At 49.8% G+C, this 20,240-nt stretch overlaps 1 protein-coding gene across 1 annotated transcript in view; it reads left to right on the top strand.

Moving 5' to 3' along the window:
* The first annotated feature begins 1,133 nt into the window (after positions 1–1,133).
* RALGDS (ral guanine nucleotide dissociation stimulator) overlaps positions 1,134–20,240 on the top strand; it is a 125,438-nt gene continuing 106,331 nt past the window's right edge. Inside the window, exon 1 of the mRNA XM_053282226.1 lies at positions 1,134–2,072. Coding sequence (XP_053138201.1) covers positions 2,055–2,072 — 18 coding nt within the window. The 5' untranslated portion in view covers positions 1,134–2,054. The remainder of the gene's footprint in view (positions 2,073–20,240) is intronic.

A 20,240-nucleotide genomic window follows, 5' to 3' on the forward strand; every position in this document is an offset into this window, starting at 1 on the left:
CGTGGGTGGGCCTCTCTGGAGAGGTGGAACGAGGAGCCCTTGCCAGGAGAGACAAGCGCGTTCCTCTCCCCCGCCGGGCCTTAATTGGGCTCCGAGGAAGAGTGCCAAAGCGCCGCGCTCTCCCCCCAGGAGGACGTGGACACGTCAGCCACATGGCTGCAACAGTGTTCTTGCAGCACGTGAGCGCTCCTTCACGTGCCTCTGCATCCTTACAACAGCCCTGCAAGGAAGGCAGAGCCAGAAGGCATGTGTGCATTCAGCGTGGCTGTTGCCTGACTTAACACACAACTCTGTGTGTGTGTGTGCGTTTTAAAATAAACAAACAAAAGATGGCACCCTCCAGAGGCGTGCAAATGCACGGAGAAGCTTCGCCACATGCTCAGCGGCTCCTGTCAGAAAGGAAAGTCACTTGGGATGTGCTCAGAAAGCCCTTCTCCTTTAGGCCATCACATACAAGCCCTCAGCTTTCACGCAGGGAAATTCGGCAGCTCTTCAAGAAGCATTGAACTCTGGACATGCTCAGAAGCACTGCATGCCCATCGATCCTTTTTAAAAACTTCCACACTGACTCATGGGGAAGTGCGTTCTGCATACGTTTGGAAACACTTTGCCTTTCGTTTACGCTCCTTCTCTCCACACACACACACACACACACACACACACACACACACACAGAGTTCCACTGAAGGCACTCTGGATGTGCACTTTGTCCCTAGATGATAACTGGTTTCTTAAAGCACGTTTGTTCCACTTTAGGGGGAAGGCTCAGAAGCACTTGACCCCCTGATGATAACTGTTTTTAAGAACACCTGTGTTCCACTCGGGGGAAAGTGTGCAGTGTTCCCTCTAACGGGGATTCCCAGATGTTGTTGACTACGACTCCCAGCATCCCCAGCGGGGGGTTATGGGAGTTGTAGTCAGCAACATCTGGGAATCCCTGTTACTTTGCCCTCATGCTTAAAAAAAAAAAAAAGCCCTCTTTGTTCCACTCAGGGAGAAAGGCACTCTATAGCTGCTCAGAAGCACTTTGCCCTTCAATCATGCTGAACCCCTCTTTGTTCCACTTGGGGGCACAAAGCGCTCTGCAGGCGATCAGAAGCACTGTCCTTGGAGCATGCACGGGTGTTTTTTAAGCGTCCTCTTTGTTCCACGGGGGTGGAGGGCGAAGGGCACTCTGCACGTGCTCAGAGGCGCGCCGAAAACACACACACACACAGAGCAAGCAAGCAACCAACCAACCGGCGTGGCTGCTGTCGCTCCTAAGAACAGGCCAGCAGCGGCGGGAGGCGAAAGGAGAAGCGGGCGAGTCGCTCCGGAGAGGAGTCCCGCCGGCCTCCCCCCGCCTCCTCCGCAGCACGCGCTCGCCCTCCCTCGGCAAATTGTTGCCAGCTGCTCGGCAACGTGCCCGCCTGCCCGGCTCGCCCGCCTCCTCCTCCTCTGCAGGCGCGAGCCAGGTGCGGCGGCGTGGCCGGGGGGCTCGGGGGCCGGCGGCGGCGAGGGGCGAGGGGCGCCTCCCACGCGGGGGCCCCGCCAGCCGGGAGCGCCCAGACAACAATAGGCGGCTGACGGAGGCGGAGGCGGAGGAGAGGCAGGCGAGCCGGGCGGGCGGGCAGGAGCGGCGCTCATGGAGCCCCCGGCCGGGCCTCGCCCTCGTGCCGCCGCCGCCGCCCGCCGCAGGAGCGCCTCAGGCCGGCCGCTGCCCGGGGGGCTGCTTTGCGCGCTGAGCCCGGCGCAGGCGGCTGCGCTGCCCGGGGCGCCGACAGCCCGCCCGGCGACCTGCTGTGGTTGCAGCCGCCGCCGCCGCCAGGCTTAGGCAGGCAGGGCTGCTCTCGGGCGAGGCGAGGCGAGGCGAGGCGCCGCCGGCAGCAGCAGCAGCAGCAGCGAAGCAGGGGAGCAGCCCGGCATGGCAGGCGGCCAGTGAAGCCAGCGGGGCGGAGAGCTCGCCAAGGCAGGGCTGCCCGCCCTCCTCGCCTTCCTCCTCCTCCTCCTCCTCCTCCTCCAGCGAGCTGTTTGGGGACGATGCACGGCGGCAGGCGAAGGAGACGGTGACGACGATGATGCTGGAGAGCCAGGTAAGGGGCGGCTGCTGCGCGAGGAGGGGGCGCGGGCGGCGGCGGGCAGGCAGGCAGGCAGGGTCCCTGCCCCGGGCAGGCTACAGCGACGCGGGCGGAAGGCGCGCGCCGGGGCTTATCGGCTGAGCGGCTCTTGGGAGATTGCAGCTGTGCTGGCCTGGGATGATGGGCGCCGCTTTGTTCCAGTTTGTGGGGGAAGCAAAATATCCTCTCCCTTCTCCTCTTGTTGTTGTTGTTGTTGTTCTGCTATTTACACACACGCTGCCCGATGTTATTGACTGGATTTGGTACTTGAATAATCGGGCCCTTTCCAAGGGTCTAGGCTAACTCAAGGAGTAGTATTCGTGCTGTCCCATATTATTATTATTATTTATATTATTATATTAACTTATTTATTAAACTTTGATGCTACCCAGCCTAGATTCTAAATGGTGCACGTGCATATAAACAAGCTATTAAAAATTAAAGCCAGGCTGAAAAAATGCGTCTTTAGGGCTCTCTGAAAGGCTGGCCATGATGTGAAACCCCGGCTAGCTACAGGGAGTGTATTCCGTAGCTCAGGATGACCTTCCCTGGGTAGCCCGGACCTAAGCCGGGTAGGGCTTTGAAGGTCCATGTTTTTGATAATGCAAACTAAAAAAAAATGGCAGAATTGCCAAGGGCAGATAGTTAGGATCAGCATATATGGTGTCGTGAGAGCGTAGGCAGAAATGACAGCTCCCTCCCACGAGGAGCTTACAGTTTGAAGTGGGTTGGCGTGTGCCGAGGAAGCCAACTTCAGGGTACTTTGTCCAAGGAAGGACAGGGCCTTCATGCCCTGATCGTGACCTTCCCAGTGGTATCTGGCTGTCCCCTTTTGGAAACAGAATGCTGGGCTCGGGTGACCTTTTGGTTTCGTCCAGCGATATGGTCTGGGTCTTGTTATAAAAGGTAGGCAGAGTAGGCAAGAGTAGGCAAGCTAATCAATCGGTGGCTAATGCCCTTGGAGCATCGAGAGGCAGATCGGAGGCGGACTGCTTTCACACAAGTTTGGGGGCGGGTGACGGGAGGAGGAGGACGAGGGCAGCAGGGAGAGAGGCGAGGCTGTGAAGTGGGGTGTGTGTGTCCGCGAATGCACTTCCACAAATGGTCTCCTCTGGAAGTTGCAGGAAGGGCCTCCGCTTTGGAAGTGAATGCGAATGAAGGCAAGGGGGTCTCTGAGCATGTGCAGAGAGTCCCACATGACAGCCGAATGAGCTGATGGAATGGGGCTTTTAGGAGGCAGGTCCGAGGGTGGTACATTCGAGACCCTCCTTCTTTTTAGAAAAGTACCCACAAGCAGGCATTCGAGAGCAATCCTGTAATATAAAATAAAAGATAAAATACTAAAATAAATATTTCTTGTAAATGTTCGACAGGGCTTACTCCTAGGAAACGGTGTATACTCTGTGCATATTAACAACTCCGGTCATCCCCTATCGTTGCTATTGGAGCACAATTCGCATCATCCCCAGCCTGAATAAATTCCTCAATAAATTGGGAGTTGTAGTCCAACATCATCTGCGGGCACAAGGCTGAGAACCCCTGTTATGTATGGCTGCACTGTTAATCTTGCAACCTGATTTTTAGGAAGCTGCCATATACTGAGTCAGACCATGGTCTGTCTAGCTCAGTATTGTCTTCACAGACTGGCAGCAGCTTCTCCAAGGTTGCAGGCAGGAGTCTCTCTCAGCCCGATCTTGGAGATGCTGCCAGGGAGGGAACTTGGAACTTTCTGCTTGCAAGCAGGCAGATACTCTTCCACTGAGCTATGGCCTCATTCCCTAACGGGAATCTCTTCCAGTGCTCACACATGCAGTCTCCCATTCAAATACAAGCCAGGACAGGCCCTGCTAAGCAAAGGGGACAATTCCTGCTTGCTACCACAAGACCAGCTCTTTCCCCAGGATCCCAGCTCTGAGACTTGTGGAACGACGAGACTAGTGTTGAGAGAGTTTCTGAGCATGTACAGTATGCCTTTCGCTCCGTCTGGGCCACCCACCTAATTTCGGCCTCTGCTTTCATGTTGGGGTGGCCAGGCTCAGCTATTACAGTTTTTTAAATTTGAATTGTGTGAACCCACAGTATTTTAGTGCAGGGGTTGTCGATTTTTTAAATTTTTTTTTTGTGGGGGGTGAATTTGCTAAATCAGCACCTTCACCTGTGGCACCAGACCGCCAAGCAGACTGGACGACTTGCTCCAGCCTGTCTTCAGCGTGTCTGCCCTGCCCCGTGATTTGCCTCCAGGATGTAATTTCCACCATGAGAGGTGCCACCGATCTGTCCCGTCTGGAAATCTTGGCCCGGCTGGTCTGGTTCAGCTGTACAAGGCAGAGACCAAGTCCTTGCCTGGACTGCCAACATACACCGTGCAGATCTGAGAAGTGTTCAGACATCTGCCGATGCTGCGCAGGATCAACTCGTGGATCACTCTTTTAGGAACGTAGGAAGCTGCCATATACTGAGTCAGGCCATTGGTCGATCTAGTTCAGGATTGTCTTCACAGACTGGCAGCGGTTTCTCCAAGGCTGTAGGCAGGAGTCTCTCTCAGCCCTCTCCGGAAATCCTGAGAGGGAACTTGGAACCTTCTGCGTAGAGGTGCTCTTTTCAGAGCGGCCCCGTCCCTTAAGGGGAAGATCTTCCAGTGCTCTCACATGTAATCTCCCATTGAAATGCAAACCAGGGTGCACTCTTCTTAGCAAAGGGGACAATTCATGCTTGCCTACCAGAAGACCAGTGCTCATGTCCTTGTGTGAGTGACTGTACCTGTGTTGGTTTTAGAGGTGCATCCGGGTCCCCTGATAATAGAGGAAAGAGGCACCTTTTAAAAGTGACGATTTTTCTTTATTTTGCAGGAGGAGAGCAACTGGCCCTATCCATCCCCAGCACAGCATCCCTCTAGTGGCTGCTGCTGCTGTCTTATCTTATATTTCCTTTTAAAATTGTGAGTCATTCAGGGAACCATTTTATTTTATTGTATGTATTTATTTATATCTATGTATACCGCTTTGTTGAAAAGCGGTATATAAATATTTGTCTTATCTCTACAGGGCCCTGAAATAGACAGGTGAAATAGACAGGCGAAATAGACAGGCGAAATAGACAGGTGAAATAGGATATAGACGGGATATAGACAGGAAACATAACCTGTGGATATCCTGTATGTGTGTGTGCTGTACACTCATGCAAGTCTTCAGCTTAATGTTTGAATAGGACTTCTATGTTCCAGCATCCTTGGTGACATTTCAGAGCATTCTGGGAAGGGGACACCCCTCAAATGCTGATGCTGTTGCTCGGAGGTGGCGAATGTTCTGGCCGGCCCTGGCTGTGGAAGCTGTCCCCGTCCCAGAAGTATGTGCATTAGCCAGTTCGGCAGGAAAGGAGCAGCACTCTGCACATGCTCAGAGACCTTTTTGATGCATGGGTTTTTTCCCCATTTTTTCTATGTAAGCCGCTTTGAGAATTTTGTTGCAGAGCAGTCTATAAATATCCGTAGCAGTAGTAATTAGCTGCAAATTGGTTGAATTGTGTCATACGTGGGAGGTGTTCTAGGGAGAGCTATAGCAGTGGAAAATAGGTTCTGGAGCTGAGCTTTGCTTGGAATGAAGCCCTATAGTTAACTTGGCAAAGAGGCACCTTTTAACGTGGTGATTCTCTTTATTGAGCAGGGGGAGAGTAACTGGCCCTCTCCACCCCCAGCACAGCATCCCTCCAGTGACTGTTGCTGGTGTCTGCCTTATGTTTCTTTTTCGATTGTGAGCCCTTCGGGGACAGGGAGCCATCTTATTTATTTATTATTTCTCTATGTAACCCCCTTTGGAAACTTTTGTTGAAAAGTGGTATATATGAATATTTGTTGTTGTCACTCTCTGGAGAATTGCGACTCTCGGTGACGGGCATGCCGACCAAGGCCAGCCGGGTGTTTTTAGGGAGCCCATGAACAGGACAAGGTAGTTGGCTCGCCCTTATGGCTCCCCCGCCCCCCCCGGCATCAAATATTTATTTGATTTATATTTTGTTTATTTATTGGGTTTCCTGATATAGACATCTCCAGGTGGTGTACAAATATTCAGGGGTAGACTGCGGCTTTACATGGGGGTTCCATTTAGCTATCATGTCTAGTTGAGTGAGGAAAGAAAGGGGAGCCCTCTGCTGTAGTTAAAAGCAATACTGTGGATCCCGGGTGAATTTGAAGGGAGTATTTAAAAGAGTGTTGTGATTCTCTCCCCTCCCGCACACACACTCTGATGGTTATCTGCTGTTTGGGGGGGGTGGTTTATTATGTTTAAAGAATGTGAAGGGATCTTGGCAGACTCCCTAAGCAATCGGGTTTTGCATACCAACCCTTATGAAACATCTGGTATCTGTGAAAGTACGCGTGTGTCGCTTGGATGGACCCAGCCTTGGGTCTCCAGACTATGTTGGACTACAGCTCCCATCATCCCTAGCCACAGTGGCCAGAGGGGATGATGGGGGTTGTAGTCCAACAACTGCTAACTTGGCAGAGAGGCACCTTTTTAATGTGGTGATTCTCTTTATTTAGCAGGGGGAGAGTAACTGGCCCTCTCCACCCGCAGTACAACATCCCTCCAGTGACTCTTGCTGGTGTCTATCTTGTGTTTCTGTTTAGATTGTGAGCCCTTTGGGGACAGGGAGCCATCTTATTTATGTATTATTTCTCTGTCCCATTTTTGGAAGGGTGGTATAGAAATCAAATAAATCATCATCATCATCTTGGAACCAATGTTCCTTGTATCAGGGACTCACCAATGTTGTTGACTACAAATCCCATCATCCTTCGCTGCGGTGGCATTTGGCTGGGGATTATGAGAGTTGAAGTCAACAATATCTGGGAATCCCTGTTACAAGGAACACTGCTTGGAACCCAGGGTTGGTTGGGAGCCTACGGTTCTGAGTGCAAAATCTTCCTTTTGTTTTGTTTGTTTGTTTGTTTGTTCGGTTTCTATACCGCCCTTCCAAAAATGGCTCAGGGCGGTTTACACAGAGAAATCATAAATAAATAAGCTGGAGTCCCTTTTACTGTGAAGTGCTGGGTTCTTCCATGAATCTTTATTCCAGAGGAATCTGTGTATCATTCTTGTGGTCGCTACAGACAAGACTGGCCATTAACTGTTGAGTTATGTTCAATAAGGCTGCTAGGAACCACCAACGATTTGGCCGTAGAGGCAAATGCATTATCTGGGGGAAAGTTTTGCCTTCACGGCATACTCATTTGTGTGTGCTGGTGATCAAACCCGAAAAAGGCAGAGGTGGACCACCAGGACCAAATACTTTGTGTTTAATTCTTGTGGTCTGAATATAGTCTGGAAGTTTGAACACCCGTGTTTCTGAACGAGGACCTGAGAGACCCGAGTTCAAATCCCCACTCAGCCATGAAACTCACTGGGTGACTCTGGGCCAGTCACTTCTCCCTCAGCCTAACCTACTTCACAGGGTTGTTGTGAGGATAAAAAGAACCATGTACGCCACTATGGGTACCTTGGAGAAAGAGCGGGATATAAATGTAAAGGTAAAATAGGGTTGTGTTGAGCTGGACTTTGTTGGAGCAAAAAAGGGCATCCAGTGTGTCTATTTGTGGCAGGGGTGACAGCTTGGGAAAAGCACAGAACGTGTGGTGGCCACAGAGAATCTTCTGCATCTAGAAAATTGCAGCTTTTGCTTGGGAGAGTAAATTTTTTTAAAATCAGGTTTCTAGCCCTTCGGTCTGCGAAGATTGGTTTGAAAAGGTACGAGCGATGTCTGGTGAAATCTCTGGCACTCGGTTGGATCTCACATGACTGGGGTGTGAGAGGGGCTTCAGTGGCCAAATAACTGTAGATCTTCCCCCTGTCTAGCGGAAGCTGAATAAAGTAGGCAGAGTCAGTGAGTGCATGCAAATGTTCCCGATGCACAATTTATGCAGGTCTCAGAAACCAGGTTTGCTTGCTGCAGAATCCTTAGAAGTTGAGCACCATTTCTTCTTGACCCTCACGGTAGATCAGCCTGTCGGCAGACTCGCTCAATTCCTGGGGCCAGTTGAGAATTATCAGGAGGCGTTCAAAGGCTGGAAGAACCTTCAAGACGAAGCTTTACATCAGAACAGCCCTGCTGGATCAGGCCCAAGGAGGCCCATCTAGTTCAGCATCCTGCCTCACACAATGGCCCACCAGATGCCGCTGGAGGGCATGCCCTCTCTCCTGCTGCTGCTCCCTTGCAAACTTTGACGTTGATGGGCATATAAGAGATGCACTTAGTGTAGCCAGCTTTCCAGGATGAGCCAGGAGCCTCCAGAAAGACTGAAAATCAAGTCTGGAGATTTTCTAATACTATGCAAAAATTGGGGAGGGGGATCTCAGCGAATAGCAATTCAGTTCAGTTTATTACGATCAGGGATCAGCACACAGATCAAATCCAGATACAAGGGTGCCCAAAAGTGAACATCGATACCAGTGCATGCATATATATATATACATACATACATCTAAAACATACAATTAAGAACCATTCCATAAAATATAAAATGGAATAAGATAAAATAAACACAAAATGAGTTAAGAGCCTGTATTAACCACCTCTGACACGCCGTATCTAGGTCTTAATCGCCGTTGTACAGAATTTGGCCACTAGACGCGAAACATCTGTATACGTATCAGAAAGGAATACGTTTATAGGAAACTCATTGGAATTATTTGGATATCTAAAAACAAGAGGCGCAATAAATACAAGACACAGATCACGATAACATGAGCAATACAAAAGCACAGGACTTACTGTTTTAGCATTGCCGTTCCCACAAGGACACAATCCCTCCAGAAAGGGAACCTTCCTAAATCTGCCCTCTAATACTACAATAGCTTCAGATTAGTGGCAATCCTACAGGCAGCTTTCTGACTTGCTTGTCTACCTTGCCGCACCGGCCAGAATTCACTCTTCTATCCAAAAACTGAAGCTGGAGGAGACCTGCCGTCCACTGAGTCTGGGCACTGCTGCAAGTGCTCTGTGGCCACCCATTTCGACAATCGCTTCCCCTCGAACGGGAGAGCAGGAGCCTCGCAGGAATTGGAATTGGGCCTCCTGAAATTCTTGGCATAGGCCCTTGCTGCTCCTTTACAGGCCGGCAGGTGGCGCCCGGTGCTTTGTTATGTTCATATCTGGTGGCACCGTAAAAACTAACACACCTCTTGTGGTGGCCCTGGGCTTCTGCGGACCAAGACCCGCTTTTGTCAGAAGCATCCTTTGGCTCCGGTCACACATCCCCCCCTGTAGTTGCTAACACTCTGACACAAAAAGAGGGATTTTTTTTTTTTTACCCTGGACATAAATCGGGTTCCGATACGGAGGAGAAAACCCGAATCGTGTGTGAAGTGCTCTCTGAAACATCACACGGAATTGGGGGTAAATCTAGCCGATATGTCAGCGCACACCCTGCCTCCCAACGTAAAGCTTCCGTCTGAAAAGGTTCCAGGTAGGGTTAGGAGAGATCAGCTGAAAACATGGAGAAGCTGCTACCTGTCAGTGAACAGTACTGAGCAACATGGACCAGGCGGTCTGTGTGAGGCAGCCTCCTATGTTCCTATCAGGTTTCCCAAGGGATGGGGGCATAGCTCGGGGGGGAGCATCTGCTTTGCATGCAGAATGTCCCAGGTTCAAGCCCTGGCAGCATCTCCGGGTATTGCTGGGATGGATTCCTGCCTGCAGTCCTGGAGAACTACTGCCTGCCAGTGTAGGCACTACTGAGCTAGCTAGACCAAGACTCTGGCTCGGTATAAGGCAGCTTTCAATATTCCTGTGACTTCTCGCAGATATGAAAATGTGGCAACATTGGAAGCTGTCATATACTGAGTCTGACCCTTGGTCCATCTTGCTCAATATTGTCTACCCAGACTGGCAGCGGCTTCTCCAAGGTTGCAGGCAGGAGTCTCTCTCAGCCCGATCTTGGAGATGCTGCCAGGGAGGGAATACTGGTTGTGTAAAGAAGTACTTCTTTTTCTCTGTCCTGATTCTTCCAGCAATTAGCTTTAGCGGATAGGAACATAGGAAGCTGCCATATACTGAGTCAGACCACTGGTCCATCTCGCTCAGTATTGTCTTCACAGGCTGGCAGCGGCTTCTCCAAGGTTGCAGGCAGGAATCTCTCTCAGCCCTTTCTTGGAGATGCTGCCAGGGAGGGAACTTGGAACCTTCTGCTCTTCCCAGAGCAGCTCCATCCCCTGAGGGGAATCTCTTCCAGCGCTCACACTTCTAGTCTCCCTTTCATATGCAACCAGGGTGGACCCTGCTTAGCTAAGGGGACAAGTCATGCTTGCTACCCCAAGACCAGCTCTCCTGGTCATCTCCTCCGAAGTTTCACAATTCCGATTTGTCTTGAATCGGTCCCAGCGTGCTTTGTGCTAGAGGGCGGTTGCTGCTGCTCCAAAGCAGACTTCATGAAGGCCACCCTGTCCCCAGCTTTGGCCAAGTGTTCCAGGGTTCAGCTTTCTGTGTGTTGCGGAAGCGTCGCTGGGTCCCGTCGTCGTGGCGGGTCCAACCCCTCAAGATCTCGCAAGCAAGGTCCTGTGGGCATAAAGTCCTGGTCAGCATCTCAATTTGGGAAGAGGGTACGAATACGGCAAATATTTATATACCACTTTTTTCAACAAAAGTTCCCAAATAAATAAAATGGCTTCCTGTCCCCAAAGGGCTCACAATAATAATAATGTAAGGTAAGACACGAGCAGCAGCCACTGGAGGGATGCTGTGCTGGGGATGGACAGGGCCAGTTGCTCTCCTCCTGCTCAATACAAGGCAACCACCACTTTAAAAAGGTGCACTCCCCATCTGCAGGACCTTGTAGCCAGATTCACTTTTAAAATGAACACATGTGAAATCATTCGCGGAAAACCATGTACGTGTGTACAGAAACCTGCATGCGTGGACAATGTAGATGTGTTCAACATAATGTGCAAATTGGGCATGGTTGTGCGCATTGAACATAAGATGTGAGGGCTTGTCTTGTGCAAGAAACATATTTTGGATTCGGGGTGTGTGAGTGAGAGAGAGAGAGAAAAAAAATGTAACCAACAAAACAAGGAGTATTCTCCTATTTATCTATTAGTAAGTAAGTAAAGTGTGCCGTCAAGTCGATTTTGACTCCTGGTGCCCACAGAGCCTTGTGGTTGTCTTTGGTAGAATACAGGAGGAGTTGACCATTGCCTCCTCCCGCGCCGTATGAGATGATGCCTTTCCGCATCTTCCTGTATTGCTGCTGCCCGATATAGTACCAGCGGGGATTCGAACCGGCAACTTCTGCTTGTTAGTCAAGCATTTCCCCGCTGCACCACTTAAGGCACAACCCCAAATGTTGGATTCGGACCCAACACCAGAACTATCGGGAGGGCCAACATTGCCGCTCCCGGCTATCGGGTTGGATTGATTCCGACCGTGTCTGAGGGCCTTGTCAAATGTCTTTCTCCTTCCTGTCGGAAGCCCTCACTGCTTCACACTTTGACCAACGGTCAAATAAAATGTTTGTAGACATGGGGCTGACGTCAGGGGTGGTGGGTCGCTGGATCACAAAAACATCCAGGCGGCGTCTTATTTCCCCCAAGGGGAGGACAGAAAAAGTTCATTGAACTGTAAAATGCCTGGCGGTCTTGGATGGATGGCTGGACCTCTCCCAGACACGGCTGAGTTCACCAAGACGGAGCAAACAGCGTTAAGTTTCTCCGGTTTGTGTCTAGGAAGTGGTCGGTTAACTCTCTGGCAGGACCTCTGCCTCTCTTGGAACAAGGTTTCACCCGGTCCACAGGATATCTAGAGCTTATTTCCCCTCCCTCTCAAACATTCCTGGCCATCTTCATTTGAGAATGTCCTGTCTGGGCTGGAGACAGGAAATCCACGTGAGGAACATGGTGTCTAAAGCATTGTGAGCAGCAGCCAAATCGAACTGTGTTGTTGGACTCCGTGACGGAATCCCATCATGACAGATTCGAGGGCTGGTTATCCAGGGTCTCCAGCAGTCGACCTTCTCTGGCAGAAGTTCAGATTCTGACAAGGAGAGCTGGCCTTGTGGTAGCCAGCATGAACTGTCCCCTTTGCTAAGCAGGGTCTGCCCTGGTTTGCATTTGAATGGGAGACTACATGTGTGAGCACTGTCAGATCTTCCCCTTAGGGGATGGGGCCGCTCTGGAAAGAGTGTCTAGGTTCCGAGTTCCCTCCCTGGCAGGATCTCCAAGAGAGGGCTGAGAGAGACTCCAGCCTGCCACCTTGGAGAAGCCGCTGCCAGTCTGTGAAGACAATCCTGAGCTAGATGGACCAAGGGTCCGACTCTGTAGAAGACAGCTTCTTAGGTTCCCGATTTGGGGGCTGCTCCCAGACTTCTTAATACAGGCCTTGACAGGTCTTCTCTGTATCTGGAAGCCAGCCCCAAAATCTAGGAGCCAGGCAATGAACGCCTGACAAAATGATTGGATGTAAAGTTGGACATGTTGGAAGGAGTGGATAAATGGGCATCTCTTTATCCTAAGAACATCAGAACAGCCCTGCTGGATCAGGCCCAAGGAGGTCCATCTAGGCCAGCATCCTGTTCCCACAGTGGCCCACCAGATGTCTCTGGGGAGCCCACAGGCAAGAGGTATGTGCATGCCCTCTGTCCTGCTGTTGCTCCCCTGCAACTGGGATTGAGAGGCATCGTGCCTCTGAGGCTGGAGGTGGCCCACAGCCACCAGACTAGTCGCCATTGATAGATCTGTCAAATCCTCGAATGATAGAATTCTCTTTACAAGTAACATACTTGGAACAGAAACAGGGCTGCCTGGAACAAATAACTCTACCTCTGAATGACACAGTAGTCTAGGCACCACCATTAAATTTCTAGGCACCACGGCTCACTGGCACTTGAATTTGACGAGCCCAGGGAGGGAGAGCTGGTCTTGTGGTAGCGAGCATGGATTGTGCCAATTGCTCAGCAGGGTCTGTGCTGGTTGCATTTGGTGGGGAGACCCCATGTGTGAGCACTGCAAGATATTCTCCTTAGCTCAGTGGAAGAGCATCTGCATGCAGAAAGGTCCCGGGTTCAGTCTAGGATAGACCCGTGCCTGTAACCTTGGAGAGTCTCTGCCAGTCAGTGTAGACCAGGGATTCTCAAGGTTGAGTCTCCAGATGTTATTGGTCTTCAGCTCCCATAATCCCCTACCAAAGGCCACTGGGGCTGGGGATTATGGGAATTGAAGTCCAAGAACATCTGGGGACCCAACCTTGAAAATCCCTGGTGTAGACAGTATGAGCTAGATGGACCAATGGTCTGATTTGGTACAAGGCAGCTTCATATCTTCCTAAGCCCTGTCTTTAATCGGTATTTTGAATTTTCATAAGAAAATTCATTTCATTTCCCCAGCCTTCAAGTCTCTGTCAGGAGTTGGCCCAGCAATACCCCCAAGCTGTGCATTTGCTCTTTCAAGGGGAGCGTAACCCATTCTAGAACTGGACGAATCCTTTCATCTCGATTGGCTCTCCTACTGACCAACAGCACCTCCGTCTTGTCTGGATTCAGTTTCTGTTCACTAGCGCACACCCAGCCCCCGATTTGGGTCACCCAGCCCCCGATTCGGGTCACCCAGCCCCTCCCTGGGATCAGGCGATAAGGAGAGAGAGAGAGAGCTGAGTGTCGTCTGCATATTGCAGTCAGTGACAACTCAGTCCAAATCCTTGGATGACCTCTCCCAGTGGTTTCGCGCAGATGTTGAACAGCGTGGGGGACAAAACCGAACCCTGTGGGACCCCAGCGGCTAAAGAGCAAAATTTCTGGCCATGGGCTTGTCTATGGGGCACTTGCACAAGTCACAAGGTGAATTCTGCCTGCGTTTCCAGTAACTTGCCGGATGTGATTAGGTTCTGTTCTTTTTCTGCATGTTGGAAATCCTTGGATTGATCCAAGATATGGGGGCTTCTGTGGCAGAACCTCCTTTGTCCAGCAGAAATTTAAAAATAGCCACCATTTTTAATAACTGGCAGTGCCTTCTGACGGCCCCAAGAATCTGCTCTCTGAAGCATCATGATGGTGCCAGTCCTGTATATCGTTGCAGCTGCCTTGCGGCGTGAGGATAAAGCGCTACCACACTGGTGACTATGATGTCCTATGTGACTATGACATCCTTTCAACTTAGGCTTGCTCAAAAATTCCCTGCACCTGGACAACTAGGTGTTCAGGACAAGCCTGTTCCCTGGCGAACTAGTTATCTGTGTTCAGGACGTGTTCTAGGCTTGGGAAAGAATATTCCCTGGCTCAAAGCTTTCCCCCCACCCTACTGTTCTTCACCTAGAAGGGATGAGGCTAATTCTCTAAATTACTAGCAGTTCTTTTAGGTCAGGGCCAGGGTGGGCTAGGGTTGCCAGATTCTGGCTTTCCAAATCTGGGTGCCTAATCTGCATATTATGTAAATGAGTTTGGAAATGATTTTTGAGCAGAAGAGTGACTGCACGTTGTGCTCCATAACAGAACTCCATAAATGGGAGTATCTCCATCACTCCGCTTCTACAAGGGCTGGAGCTTAGCTTTTTCTTTTTAAATGAAAGCTGAAATCCAGGCGAATCTGTGTGGACTAAGCAATCCGGGTGAGATGCTTAAAATCCGGGTGAAACCTGGAATTTCGGGGGGCGTGGCAAACCTGGCTCTCCAACTGTTGTGAACTACAGAGCCAGCGTGGTGTAGTGGTTAGAGTGCTGGACTAGGGCCGGGGAGACCCGAGTTCAAATCCTCATTCAGCCAGGAGACTTGCTGGGTGACTCTGGGCCAGTCACTTCTCTCTCAGCCTAACCTACTTCACAGGGTTGTTGTGAGGAGAAACTTAAGTATGTAGTACACCACTCTGGGCTCCTTGGAGGAAGAGCAGGATATAAATGTAATAAATAAATTCCCAGCCACAATAAATTGGGAACTACAACTCCCATCATTCAGCTCAATAACCAGCTGCAACTCTCATCATTCCCAGCAGCTGGGGATGATGGGAGTTGTAGTTCGACCACCCCTGTTCTAGGTGAATAATTATCGGGGGGGGATTCAAATTGGAGAATATTATTTTCCGAGTCCATTTTTTGCATTATGAAGATCAGACGCAGATCAGACACAGATTTACGGCCTCATCTGCTGCTGGTGGGAATGAAGCCGTCGTGGCAAGAAATGCAAGCCAGAACGCTTTCCTGTGTAAACGACAATAATTTGAGGAGGACTCTTGAAACTGGGCTGGAGAACTGGCTGCATTCCCACCGAGAAGGAAATCTCCTGTCTAGCGGGACAGCAGTGACGCACTCAGCCCGTCACCTATGGAGACCTGGGCCCAAAGGGGCTGTGAGTGATGGAGAATGGGGATGTTTGGCTGGCTTCTCTGTCTCTTTCTCTTTGGAAAAAGGACGGCTGGCGGATGCTTGATGGAAGTTGGTGATGATGATGATGATGATGATTCATGTAACACTGTCACGGTGCACAGCACTTAATGGTGCAAGTGACAGAGGTAGGTCTCTGCACCAAGGATCTTACAGTAGACATTCTGACAGAGGCAATAAGAGGCAGGCCACAGATTGAAAACCGGAGAATGATAGTCGATGTCTGAATTGTTGGCTCAGTTTATCAGCCAGACAAAATGTTTTACTCATCAAGCAATGTTGGTACATTGCTCATCAGGGCTTTCCCCCACTTGCCGGGCATCGTTTTCCACTCGTCGCAGACTAGTAGACGAGTGGATTTCTGCAGCCCTGTGAAGGACTATGGCATAGAAGGAGGAGCAGACTTGTTGTTCGTTGTTGCTCCTGAGGGCCAGACTAAGACCAGTGGGTTGAAATGGCAAGCAAGATTTGGAGTAGACATTGGGAGGAATTTCCGAACTTTGAGGGCTGTTTGACAGTGGAACTGCCTGCCTCATGCAGTGGTGGGCTCTTCTTCGCTGGAGAAGACAGAGGCTGGATGACCACCTGTCAGGGATACTGGAGCAGATTCTTGTACTGAGCAGGGGGTTTGTCTAGAGGATCTTGAAGGTCCCATTCTACTCCAAAATTCTATGATTATAAAAGATTATCCTGCTTGATTTTTGAGGTACAAAAATAGGCCTGTGTGTGTGTGTGTGTGTGTGTGTGTGTGTGTTCTTCCTTCTGGTCAGTTGGGCAACCGAGGTTTATCGCTTGTTCTCGGATGCGCTGTTTCAGTGATTATCTGCAACCCCTTGCACATTTTCAATTTTCTTGACATAGCCGCCCTGCCTAGTCCCTGCCTTTGCATGGCTTTTCATCCCAGTTTCTCCGGTTCCCTTCCGTCCCTGTTTCTTGGATGTCTCTCCGCATATATCATCAAGACGGGGTCTGCCGTGGGGCCGTCTCCCACAAGGCAACAGCGTGGCTGTTGTCATGGCGCTGGGAATGGCGGGGCGATCTGTGTGAAAACCGGCCTTGGCATCTCCCGCGAGGGACCCGTTCTCTTGCTTGGCAGAGGCTGCCGCTCTTGAGCAGCCTCTTCGAGGCCTAGCCGCCTCATTTCCATGGCAACGGAGCGGGATTCTCTTCGTCTGGCTGCCGGCTTCTCCTCGGCAGCGCCTGCACAACAAAGCTGGAGGGTTTGCTTGGGCTTTGCATTTTAGTCCTCACTGGCCCTGGATGTGGCCACAAAGTCCATGCCGTGTATAAGCTCTTCCCTGGCCACGGGTTTTGCCATGACCCCCTCCTCCCAGAATTCCAGGTTTCACCCAGATTTTAAGCATCTCACTCAGATTGCTGAGTCCACCCAGATTCGCCCGGATTTCAGCTGTCATTTAACAACAACAAAAAAAGCTAAGCTCTAGCCCTTGTAGAAGCGGAGTTATGGAGCAAAACGCGCAGTCACGCTTCTGCTCAGAAATTTTCAAGCCAATTTACACAATATGCAAATTAGGCACCTGGATTTGGAAAGCCAGAATCTGGCAACCCTACTGGCCGCTGATAAGCCAGGAAGTACCATTTACTCAGGGGTCCTCAAATGTGGGACTCAAGATGTTGTTGGACTACAATCCAGATAGTCTTGGAGGAAACTGATTATCTTGACCCACTTCAAACTGGCTTCTGGGCTGGCTATGGGGTAGAGACTGCCTTGGTTGGCCTGATGGATGATCTCCAACTGGGAATTGACGGAGGAAATGTGACTCTGTTGGTCCTTTTGGACCTCTCAGCGGCTTCCAGTACTATAGACCATAGTATCCTTCTGGAGCGTCTGAGGGGGTTGGGGGTGGGAGGTATTGCTTTGCGGTGGTTCCGCTCCTACCTCTTGGGCAGGTTCCAGATGGTGTCCCTTGGAGACTGTTCTTCAAAATCTGAACTTTTGTATGGTGTCTCTCAGGGCTCCATATTGTCTCCAATGTTTTTTAACATCTACATGAAACCGTGGGGAGAGATCATCAGGAGATTTGGTGCAGGGTGTTATCAGTATGCTGATGACACCCAAATCCATTTTTCCATGTCAGCATCATCAGGAGAGGGCATAACCTCCCTAAATGCTTGCTTGGAGTCGGTGATGGGCTGGATGAGGGATAATAGACTGAGACTGAATCCAGAAAAGACAGAGGTACTTATTGTGTGGAGTCAAAACTCGAGAGACAATTTTGATCTGCCTGTTCTGGATGGGTTCTCACTTCCCCAGAAGGAACAGGTACACAGTCTAGGGTTTGTGTTGTATTTTTATCTGGTTGTACAAGCGCACAGATACCTGAAAGGACGTACGTGTGTTTGTGTGAATGATTGTACCTGGGCTCATTTTAAGAGAACCTGGATACAGGCTGTTCAGATGCATGGTGCAGGTAGGAAGTATGTTTCTGTACCTGCGTTCAGCATAACGTGCCTATGTACAGATTGACATTACAGAACAAAATTGACCCAAACACAAACGGCAAAACATAATATGACAAGCCCCAATTCATCTTCTGGTAAGAGGAGAGCTGGTCTTGTGGTAGCAACTTGTGAATTGTCCCCTTAGCTAAGCAGGGTCCACCCTGGTTGCATATGAATGGGAGACAAGAAGTGTAAGCACTGCAAGATCTTCCCTTTAGGGGATGGAGCAGAAGGTTCCAAGTTCCCTCCCTGGCAGCATCTCCAAGATCGGGCTGAGAGAGAGAGACTCCTGCCTGCAACCTTGGAGAGGCCGCTGCCAGTCTGTGAAGACAATACTGAACTAGATGGACCCATGGACTGACTCAGTATATGGCAGCTTCCTATGTTGCTATGTAATCCATCCACATTCCAATATCATCTGGGGTAAGAAGACAAGCGTAATTCTCCCAATAAGTATAAAGAATGAAATCTGACCAGATTACATAAAAAGAGTTATTTGCGGTCTGGTTTGCACAGGACCGAATAATAAGGCTTAAACTTTCTGATATTGCGACATGCCATAGATACTTATACCAGACATCCATCTAGCTAACCTGGCAGCCGTTACCATCAACACCACTAATTTTTTGATGACACATCTGTATTGACCCCAGGAAATATATTTACTAACGCCAGCTGGGGGCATAGTCCTATTTTCTGATTTGTGATCTTGTGCATGTGCACACAAGTGTTTTTGATGCCCACTCTGTTTATTTTTGATCCCATTCAGACTGAATCAGGAAGGTCCCACTCTGAATATACATGTGCACACACTGGCTTGATAATGCTGCCTAGAACACAACTCATGCTGCGCACAAATGAAAACAATTGGAGAGAACACTGCTGTGTACATTGTACACTCATTGTGCGACTGTTGCACAGAACGTGTGAATGAGCCTCTTCAGGTGTGCACTTTCTGTTTGTACCCAGCAAAAGCCGACCTACGTCCAGGTTCACTTTTAAAATAAACATATTCACAGCCATCCACACAAAAAGATATACAGATACTTGTTTGTACATAGAGCATAAAGTCTGAATAGCACTTAAAGGTAAAGTGTGCCATCGAGTCAGTGTTGACTCCTGGCACCCACAGAGCCCTGTGGTTGTCTTTGGTAGAATACAGGAGGGGTTGACCATTGCCTCCTCCCGCGCAGTATGAGACGATGCCTTTCAGCACCTTCCTATATCACTGCTGCCTGATATAGGTCCCAGCGGGGATTCGAACCAGCAACCTCTGGCTTGGCAGTCAAGCCATTTCCCTGCTGCGCCATAGCACTTAGGTTCCTCAAATTTGTATTTTGCTCTTTGATAGTTCTATTGCATGTTCTGTTCAAGGCACATACCAGGGATGACTAAGGATGGCATCATGATGGCCATCTTCCAATATCTGGAGGGTGGACACTTAGGAGAGGGAGTCTTGTCTGTCTGTTGCTGCTGAGGGCAGGGCTATAATGAATGGGTTGACATGACAAAGGGGCAGATTGAAGCTGGACATTGGGAAGAATTTCCTAACTGTGGAACAGTCTGCCTCATGCAGTGGTGAGTGTTCCTTGGCTGGAGGTCTTCAGACAGGGGTTGGGTGGCCAACTGTCAGAGATGTTGTAGGGGTTTTCTTCTCTGAGCAGGGAGTTGGACTAAAGGACCTCCAAGGTCCCTTCCAACTGGCAAACTCTATGATGCAATCTTTGTACAATGTATGTACATACAGATCTCTACAATTATTCACACAATATGTTCACCGGCTGTACAGACGTACAACATAATGTCTGAATGGGGCTCTTCAAGAAGCTAAAGGTAGTACTGTATATATGACAATGTGGGGCGGCCTACACCAGGAGTTCTCAAACTTGGGTTCTTAGATGTTGCTGGACTACAACTCCCATCTTCCCCATCCATTGTGGCTGGGGAAGATGGGAACTGTAATCCAACAATGTCTGGGGACCCAAGTTTGAGAAACCCTGGGCTACACGTGTTTTTAGGGATGTGTGAATCGATTCAAATAGATTCAACTTGAATCTGAGTGATTCGAATTTGAATCGATTCACCCGTTAAAAGGGTAATTCGATTCAAATTCGATTTGAATTTGATTCGAGGTCTGTTTGGTACCTTTAAAAAAAACCATGCAGGCCCCCTGGTTGGTTGGAAAGGGAGCCCAATCAATTCAACAGGGGTCAAATCGATTCGAATCGACTATTTGGACTAGATTCGAATTTGATTTGAATTCGAAATGAATTTTCGGAATTGGATTTGAATTCTAAACGAATAGAAATATTCATTTCGTGCACATCT

This window comes from Hemicordylus capensis, chromosome 17 (assembly GCF_027244095.1).
Source record: "Hemicordylus capensis ecotype Gifberg chromosome 17, rHemCap1.1.pri, whole genome shotgun sequence".
Lineage (NCBI taxonomy): Eukaryota > Metazoa > Chordata > Lepidosauria > Squamata > Cordylidae > Hemicordylus > Hemicordylus capensis.